The 9,885-nt window shown below is 47.8% G+C and overlaps 1 protein-coding gene across 3 annotated transcripts in view; it reads right to left on the bottom strand.

Moving 5' to 3' along the window:
• Window positions 1-4,709: 4,709 nt before the first annotated feature.
• Window positions 4,710-9,885, bottom strand: part of IKZF1 (IKAROS family zinc finger 1) — a 96,294-nt gene continuing 91,118 nt past the window's right edge. For all 3 annotated transcript variants that reach the window (XM_014793656.2, XM_087432074.1, XM_004438355.3), the window contains one exon: window positions 4,710-9,171. In XM_014793656.2, the coding sequence (XP_014649142.1) occupies window positions 8,462-9,171 (710 nt within the window). In that variant the 3' untranslated portion in view covers window positions 4,710-8,461. The remainder of the gene's footprint in view (window positions 9,172-9,885) is intronic.

Here is a 9,885-nt window from a genome sequence, read left to right as displayed (position 1 = left end):
TGTTAACTGTACCGAGATCCATGCAGTTCACTTCAGGGGACAGTTTTGGTACCAAATTATCCTAGTTATGCAAATTTCCTCCCCCAGCAGCTGGTTCCCAGTTGTGCACGGGGATGTGGTGGGTGCATCTGCTTCCCGTCGTGCCGATTCACCGGGTAGCCACAGCCCATCTGCTCGGCCGAGCGGCGCCCTGCTGCCCAGGAGGAGGTGTGGGGCTGGCTCCTTGAGCAGGAGGGGACCAGCAGCCGGCTCCCCAGGGCACCCACCGGCCCCAGAAGGGGCGGCTGCAGGAGACAGAGCTCGAGGGATGTCGGCCTTGTCCTGAGCCTGGCCTTGCCAAAAAGCGGAGACAGCAGGTGGACGTCACACTGAGGTTTTTGCCTTCCTCCCTAGGAAAATACTGCCCAGAACTTGGCATTTTTGAAGCATTGGGTCCAAGCTGAGGTCTGCGGCCATGGTGCACTGAGTTCCCCATTTCTTCCCTGCTAGCTTCTCTCTCGAGGCCCCAGCCCGCCTCCACCCAGCGTCTCTGGCACCCACTTGCCACCCCTCCATGGACTCACTCCCTGAATGTCACTGTGAGCATCCTAGATACTCAGCTAGTGGCTTCTTCTCAGCCACTCCTCATTTCATCTGCTTTATTGGTCCTATTTATGGTCTCTCTTCTTGCATAGAGAAGATCTGGGATGCTGCCCTCAACCGGCTTTCCTTCTGTCTGGACCAATCCCTTTCTTTTCCTCTGCTGTCTCCCACCCTCCCTCCTCTCTCTCCTTAGGCACCTTCAGGTGTCTGTCACAGCTTCTCTGACAGTTATGCACGTGCTGATGACTCTCAAATCTACCACCTTGCTCTAAAGCTCACCTGTTCTCCTCATCCAATTGCTTCAATTAAACAAAATCGAGCTCTTCAAACCCTCAGCCTGTCTCCCCTTTTCCTATTAATGGCTCATGTAGGATCTGAGACTTGGGTCAACTCCTCATTCTTCCTCCAGTGTGCAATCGATTTAATCATCTTAAATAGATCATTATGCAGCAAATATTTATTGAGCATCTTCTTAGTCCATTAGGGCTGCTATAACAAAATACCAGAGACTGGGTGGCTCATACACAACAGACATTTATTTCTCACAGCTCTGGAAGCTGGAAGTCTGAGATTAGGGTCAGGTGTGCACCCTCTTCTGGATCAATCACAGACTCCTCAACATGTCCTCACATGGTGAAAGGGACAATGGAGCTCTCTGGGGTCTCTTTTATAAGGGCACTGACTCCATTCATGAGGGCTGCACCCTCAAGACCTAATCACCTCCCAAAGGCCCCACCTCCTAACACCATCACTTGGGGTTAGGTTTTCCACACTTGAATGTTGTGGGGACACAGACACTCAGACCATAGCAAGCACCTAACTGCGTTCCAGGTACTCTTCTTGACACCGAGGATATGGCAGTAAATTAAAGAAACCAAACCCCGCTCCTGGAGATTGCCTTCTAGCGGCAGAGATTCAAGTCCTCTGCCTGCTGCTTCCCTCTAATCTTGACTTGTCTCCAGTTTCAGCAGCAATGCACAGGTTAAAGCCATGTCTCCCTGCCAGGACTCCCGCTGGGTCCCTCCACACCTCTCCCTAGCTCTCAAGGCATCAATCACTCTCTCCTCCAGGTCTCCAGCAGCTCCCCACCACCTGCTGAGTTACCTATTTCCACTCCTCTGGATGCAGGAACTGAGCATGCTTCCACTTGCTCTCCTGGGGTCTGCTGCTTACAGGCGGGCGGCGGGGCTTCTGGTCCCCTCTCCTCCATCTTGCAGGGCAGGGGCTCAGCCTTTTCAGGGGGTGCCTGAGCCTAAGTGCTGCCTGCGTCCGGGCGAGCCAGTCTGTCCAGTGCAGGGTGGGGGTTGGCAAGCCTGCTCTGGTCACGCATTGAAGCTGTGGTCACGCATTGAAGCTGTGTTCATGGGTAACACAGCTAGTATTTTGGTTCCTACTCTCTGATTCTCTTGTTTATATCTGAGTCATTTCAAACTCAAGAGGTGAAGAGAGAGACATTATTAATTGTTCCTCCTCCCTCAAAAAAAAAAAAAAAAGTGCATGGGCTGGAGAAGAGGGTTAAGGCTCTAACTGCCTCGAGGAGGAATAGGACAGGAGTTAGCTTAGCCTACTTTGGGGAGCTGGTTCCACACCTGGTGGGTGGACTCCAGGCAGACCTCCAGCTCTAGAACGACCAGGAGTGGGTCTCTGGAAATCGCATTTTTACCCACCCGGGTGATTCTGAGCTGCATTTGAGAACCAAGGTCATGTGAGGGGGGGTCATTGGAAGCACTGGCACCGGAGGAAGGCTGGAGTGGGTGAGGGCATCTCGAGGCAGCCTAAGGCTGGGAACTGGGAATGTGGGTTAATGGCAGGAGGGGCCAAGGAGAGGACAGGAGCCTGGGCTGCTGAGGCAGGACTGTTATTCTACGAGCCAAAGGGATACATTTCCTCCTCGTTAGTGGTAGTGAAGGGTGAGCTATTTGGGGAAAGACAGGTAAGACAGATGATGTGTAGGCAACAGCAAGATTTTGGCTCCAGCTCTGCGCAAGAGCTGTGCTGCCGGTTGCTGCTCTGGGTTCTGGTGCAGAGAAAGGCCAGAGGGGTTCAGAGTGATGCCCTGGCTTAGAAGGACACAGAGTTCCTATGCTGGGGGTCCGAGAATTCCCTGAGTCTTTCACCAATTTCTCAAGCACGCTTTTGTGTCTAGTTCTGTGTTTGGAGTTGACAGGCCATACCAAAAACGTGACGTTAGGAAACAGCCACGGGATTCTGTTCCTTGAGAATCCATGTGTTTTTGATGAGAACGCAAGAAGGTTTTACCAAGGAGTCACAAAACCTCCAAGATGTTTTATTTTGACAGAAGATATGACTAATTAATTGGAAATGGGATCAGGAATCTTTGAGCCCCCAATCTTGATCTTTAGCACCCAAAATTTCACACTAACATTTAAAATATAGCATGACTTTTAAATTTACAGCACTCATCTGGAATAGAAGTGAAACGCACCAGGGCAGCTGTTTCCAGCAGGAACGATAAAATGCATGCACGTGACCTCCGGGGCTGCCCCAGGGGGACACATCACAGATGGAGTGTCCAGGTGCTCCAGGGCTGCTCCAGGCTGGGAAGAGTGGCAGGCCCACAGCACTGCATCCACTCAGCTCCTGCTGGGTCCTCCAAGCCTGCTGCCTGGCTCCTCTCACCTTGGTAGGTCCCCCCCAGAATCCGGTGCTTCCTGGGGCCCACCAGGCAGACCTTTCCCGACTCCTCCCACTCCCAGGAGTGCACTTGAGCTGCTGTGGTCCTCACCATCAACCCACAAAGAGGGCACCCCCTCCACATCAGCCTCCCCAGAATGGGGTCCATCATCGGGGCACACTGAGTGGAGGCACCATGACTCACCAAGAGTTTGCAGGGGACCAGAGGAAGGTATATGGACCCTGAGGGTTAAAGTGTCAAAAGGCTATGGTGAGAATAATCATTTTTATGCTGACTTGAAATAAAAGTTAGTGAGAACCAAGAAATGGAGTCTATCATCTTACTGGTGGCTCTGGAAATCAAGATCTGAAACCTCGCCCTCATCCAGTCACCACATCCAGACGAGCACTCCTGTGTGCTCCACCGAGGGCCGGGCAGGCTTGCGAGTGATTAGTGCAAGCAACTCCTTTTATCACAATTCCTTCAGTACATGTTTATTAAGTTTCATAAGGAATTGAGCTGCAAAGATATACCCAAGCATATACCTCACCTTCACCATCAACCCCCACCCGATTGAGTCACTTTTCCCTTTGAGTTCGAGCCCAGGTTATTTCTAAGTAAATGCAGATATTCCTTATTTTTTTGACCTGTGATCACTGAGAAATAATAAGGCGTAGCTGTAAAATGGTGGAACCAATTTCAAATGGGTGTATCATCACATTCATCTATCCCAGCAACATGCTCTTTCAGTGAGGTCACCTAAGGAGGCTGAAACCTTCCTCGAAAGATGCTGCCTTGGCCAATGATATTTTTGAAAGTCCCCTTGGGAGCTGATGCCAGCACCTGATGTCAAACAGTACAATCTGCTTATTTCATTCAAGTTTCACCTCATTTGGATCAAATGTTGCACCATATAAACTTGGCACCTCCGCTTATTTACTAGATCTGGACCCACATGATGTTTGGCTATTTCTCCAAAATGGACAGAGCATTGTCACACGGAGAGAGTGTGCAGTAATGCAGTTCTGCGGTAGAGCTGAGATGAGCCTTCTGGTACTGCCCAGCCCTGGCCTAAGTGTGCAGCTTTGCAGCGTGAGGACCATGAGAGGTGGTTATTGTGGTCGGTCACTGTGTTCTGGGCTCCCCCAGCCGTGGGCCTGGCGCTCGCGGCATTCTGCCGCGTGCTGTGAAGAGCCGGGAATGTTTCTTGTTGCCCAGTGCCTCCACTCACCCTTAAATCCACACTTTGAAGTCAAAGACCGAGACTTAGTGCCCCAAGCCCAGTACAGCTTAGACAGGAGGCAGTCAGAATGCTGAACTGAACTGCTGTGCTGGAAACACTGTACGCCTATGATCACATATGATTCCCAGCTCAGGCCGCACAGTCTCAAGGCCCGCCTCTGCCTTCTCTGACCCGGGGAATCTGCAGCAGACCGCTACTCTGTAGGGGTTTGTCTCACACTTGTGTGGACTTCGTGTGATGGGGTAGACAGAGGATTTGGTGCGTTTATTTGTTCTATCACTACAGAAGAAGCATTTCAAAATGTGTACAAAAGGACTCTATTCTTCCAGGGGTATACCTCTTGTTCACAGATAAACAGAAATAATTTAACATCATCATAGAGGCAGACTGGAAATACAACTGCATTTTCTCATTTACAATCCTGTACATGTATTTGCCAGAATGGCAGTTAAAGACCTAAAGCTGCATTGGATACAAATAAATTGGACTTTACCAATCACCACACACAACATTGTAAAAAAGTGTATTAGAAAGTATTGGAAACAATATTGCATATTAATATCTGGGTACACGTGTTCACAGTGAATGCTATTGCACCAACGGCATGTGCTTCTTTTTTCTGACGCCTGTACATCTTTAAAAAATCTGATTTTGGTTCATTTTAAAGTAAAAAAACCCACATTGAACTGAATGAGAGATATCTGGATTTTAAGTAGAGTTGACCCTTCATTATTGCTGGAACTTAAGAAGTGCGGGAGAGAGAAATACATTTGCTTCATGACTTATCTACGTAAATCCATTTCATCTCGCTTTTGTTTTGGCAAGAAGATGACACTATAAGAGTCACGAAGTAATCAAAACAAAACAAGAAAAAGCACAAAAATAGAAAGAAAAAAAAACCCAATCTGACATCTGCATAACAGGTAGCTCTCTTTCTCAATGAGATTCTAAGATTTCATTATGTGGTTGGTCCTAAACCAGCATCTGAAACGAGCGGTGCCGGGACACACCCTTTGGAGACACAGCAACGATAATGCACTTCTTTTTAGTGACTCTTCAGTTAGGACAAGCCCATGCACTAAGGTACACATTACAGAAGGGGCCTGGGTGGGGAGCAGGTGCCCAGGCTTTCCGAGTTGAGGGAAGCTGGGTAACAGGGGAGGCGCAGGAACGCTACATAGCAATTTCTCATTGTGATCAACAGCTCAACCTGCTCCTAATCACCCTCCTTTCTCTGATATTTATTTTAAACACAAGGAGAGTGCATGAAACCTAGGCACATTTCAGTACATAGCAGTTCCCAAGACACACACACACACACCGTCAAGCAATAGAACAAACCATGGAACAAAAAGGTGTGAGGTCATGCAAAATCCTACTTTTACCAGGTAGAAGAAAAACAGTAACAGCTTTTGGTACAGAATATGGCCACCTTTCAAACATAATTTAATTACTTGTTGACATTATATGAAACCTTACTTTAAATACAATAGTCTCAAAGAAAAATGGTGTTACAATATAAAACCACAACAAAAGGTGTGTAAATGGACACTTATCTTGGCTATAAAAGGCAGTGAAAAGAAGGGGAAAGCATTTTGGAAAAGAATTCCTGTAGCCACTATTTACAATTCTGGGTTAAGTTTTGTTTGAAGCCATGGGGAAAAATAACTCCTTTCAACCAATTGACTCTGTGGGGTGGATGGAAAAGAACAGGGCAGGTGAATTGGCCAGCAAACTGGAACTCTAAGCAGTCTTCACCTCAATTATGTTCACTCACATGAGGCCTATCTTTCTTTGTACTTGCATATGGAACTACAGCTGTCAACAGCCCCGCTCCTCTACCTGGTCCTTTACTCAGTGCATTGCTGTGCCACAGTCTAAATGATTACTATTTTCTTTGTTTCCAAAAATGCCAGACCGTTCTGTAAGCAAAGGAACCCATGACTCAAGAATGATATCTTTGTGGACTCCATCCTTTCAACAAAACTCAAATACACGTGATAAGGTATGTTTCTGAAGACTGAAGGGGGATAATTCATTTACAGAATTTATAATGACTCCAAAGGAACATGAATCAGGCTCCAGACTGCTGACTGGGAAAATTCTTCCAGTGTTTTTATCTTTGGAAGACTTCCCAGACATCTGACTGGTTTAGAATTTATTTAGAGCAGTGATTCTCAACTAGGGGTGATCTGCCTAGGGGACATGTGGCAATGTCTGGAGAGATTTTTATTTGTCAACTGGGAGTGCTAATGGCATCTATTGGGTAGTGACCAGGGATCCTCCTAAATATCCGACAATGCATGGGGGAATCCCCCACAACGAAGAATGATCTAGCCTCAAATGTCAATAGCACTGAGACTAAGAACCCTGGATTTAGATTAAATTTGGAGGTGCTTATGTACCATTTTTCCTGTTTCTTCATGTTCACCTTGGGACAGTTTTGGTGAAGACAAGCATTGTAAACATTTGAAATTGAATGCTCTTCCTTGCCTAGGTGATTGAGATGAATGTCCTTAATGACAGGATTACTCTTGAGGGAGACCCTTCCTGGTTGGGACTAGGATCTCCACACACCTCAGTGGGGCCTCAGAGAGCACTCCATGTCTCAGCATGGATGGCAGGGGCCCTGACCTCCAGTGCCACTGCCTCCTTCTGTCAGACGGCTGCCCCGAACAGTCCAATCCCCCAGGGAGAAAGGGTGCAGGGCCTCGCCAGCTATTCACGCGTGGGCACACGGCTGTTGCTTTGTCTTTACGGGAGTTTCAGATTGTTTGAAAGTTTAGTTTCAAACAGGTAGGTTCTGTGTGTGAGCAACGTCTGCTGCGCTTCACCTGTCATATTTCCTTGGTCTGAAAATTAATGGTCATTCTGAGTCCTTCTTTTATGGATTTTAAAACAAGAAAAATATACAGTGATGGTAGGGAAAGAAATTTACCAACAGCAGGAAATCTGTAGGCCTGCAGCTAGAAACAAAAGGTATGCTTAGTTCAAACGATGTCTAGGATGGGCCTTCTGCAGGAAAATAGGTTTCTGGTCATAGGTAGAACCAGCCGGGGAAGGAACAGATAACCAAAGAAACGAATGTGGAATTCGATTAATAAAGCTTTGGTTTCTGAGGAATTTTACCGTTTGAGAGGTTCAAAAGGAATTAAGGTTCAGATTTTAGGTGTTAAAAATGTAGTGACGGACTCCTGTGGCTATTAAAGGCATGGGGATGACAAAGCAGAGCACAGTGGTCTCCAGGGGTGCCCCCAGGAATACTGAGTTCATTCCGCCTGACAAGCCCAGAAGGCGTAGCAGTTTTCCGAGCAACATCATAGAAGTGTGGAAATCGAGAATGAGTCTAAAAGGCTCTTCCTTCTCCTTCTCCTTGCCCAGGGAGCCCAATAGTCACAACTTCTCCCCAACAATTTATTTTCCTGCAGAATATGACTTAGAATAATACCTTCTTTTGACTGCAGCCTTTCAGCCCTAGGTGCATGTGCAGTTCGCAGGCCCTGCTGTGCTGGGGCACCTCCCAGGTCTGCTCACCTGCGTTGCTCGCGGGGACGGCCACACTTCAGGGGCTGCGCCCACTGCTTCTGGGGCCTTGGAAACCACACTGGGTCTGTGAATCCCATACTTAGCACTGGAACCGGCTCCTTCCTTCCCGGGTTTTGGCCTGTTCTTATAAAATTCTCTCTGAAAATGATGAGTTGTTTGGAGGAGGGGAATTCTAGGAAGCAACACGTGGGGGCTTTCAGCTAGCAGTCTAGGAAAACGTCTAACAACACGGCAGTTTGGGGGCTTGAAATGTAACCCTGCATCTAACCATAAAAATCTCTTTGTTTTCAAAAGCAAATCAAATCCCAACCAACCAACTTAAAAAAACAAAACAAAACAAAACACCACCTAGGAATCAAAGCACAACGGTCTCGTCCAGTCCGTGCTGCTGGCGGGAGGGGAGGGCAGTGGCCCTGTATGCTTTTCTTTGCGGGGTCCATGCAGCAGAGGAGGGTTTAGCTCATGTGGAAACGGTGCTCCCCCCGCGTGATGTGGGACGAGAATTCGTACCTGTCCTGGCTGTGGTAGCCACACATGTTGCACTCAAAAGGATCACGGAAGCCGTGGCAGCCCATGTGGATGGTGTACATGACGTGGTCCAGGAAGAGCACCCTGCAGTGTTCACACTTGTACACCTTCATCTGCTCCCCGCTGGTGCCGATCACCCGGAAGGCGTCCTGGGAGCTCTCAGAGGCCGCCCTCAGCATGTCGTAGGCTGGGTGCTCCTCCTTGATGGACAGGCCATTGCGGGCATGGGGGTTGATGTGGTTGGTCAGGTAGATGAGGCCACCCCGCTGCTCCTCAGTATTGCTCTCGGTGTCCGTGGAGTCTTGACAGCTGTTGCTTGGGGACGCCTCCCTCTCAGAGGACACCGACTTGGCCTTGGAGAGCAGCAGTAGATTCTCCACGGCGCTGTCCTGGGCGGAGTGGTTGGACCTTGCAGGGCCCTCGGCATGGGGCTTGTGTAGCTGGTACATGGGGCTGATGACCGGCACCACCTCAGAGCTGCCTGGGGGTGTCTGCACCAGGGGGCGCAGCGACTCGGCCCCCAGGTAGCTGATGGCATTGTTGATGGCTTGATCCATCACATGGGTCTGCATCATCTCATTCTCCTTCTCGTAGCTGGCACTGCTGTCATAAGGCATGTCTGACAGGCACTTGTCCCCTGCGGGAAGTGGGTGAAAGTGAGTGAGGCCTGGATTTCCTAAGTGTGCGGCAGCAACAGCTAAAGTCTACACCAAGGTGGGGCACCCAATCTCGGGGTATGCGCAGACATGCCACATGAATACCTCCCAAATAGGGGAAGGTGAGATATCACCGCCTTGTGGGCACCGAGCACAGGGGCCTGCCCAGTGTTGGCATTTAAAGAAATCTGGTTGGACAAACGAATAAATGAATAGGTGAACCAAAGACAGTGTGTGTCAATTTAAACAGCACACATTCAAATGGACTAAAACAATACTTGTGTCTTTTACTATGGATGGTATACTTAAACATTATTGTATTTAATTTAAGATTAATATTTAAACAAAATCTTTTCAATACGGTGTTCTAAGTAACTTAAAATAAATAGTCAATTTACCATAAATTTATTTAATTAAAATACATAACTATATGATTATTCACAATAATGCGCAATATATTTAAAATAATATCATGTGATATTTTAAATTCATAACTTTAATACTCTAGAATAAAACAATCAAAATATATAATTATATATTCTTTAAAATAAAACAATATCATTCTCATCAATAACACAAAGCTGGCTCTGACTTGCAGTGAGAGTTAAAAGGATACTCAGACTTAACAGTCTCCACATGCTCCTGCGCCCCAAGTCCCACTTGCCTGTCAATCATTGGCAGCACTGGAGCTGCGC

This window comes from Ceratotherium simum, chromosome 1 (genome assembly GCF_057802395.1).
Source record: "Ceratotherium simum simum isolate JZ-2026a chromosome 1, ASM5780239v1, whole genome shotgun sequence".
Lineage (NCBI taxonomy): Eukaryota > Metazoa > Chordata > Mammalia > Perissodactyla > Rhinocerotidae > Ceratotherium > Ceratotherium simum.
The sequence above is the reverse complement of the archived record's forward strand: the minus strand, read 5'-3'. Positions and strand labels throughout refer to the sequence as shown.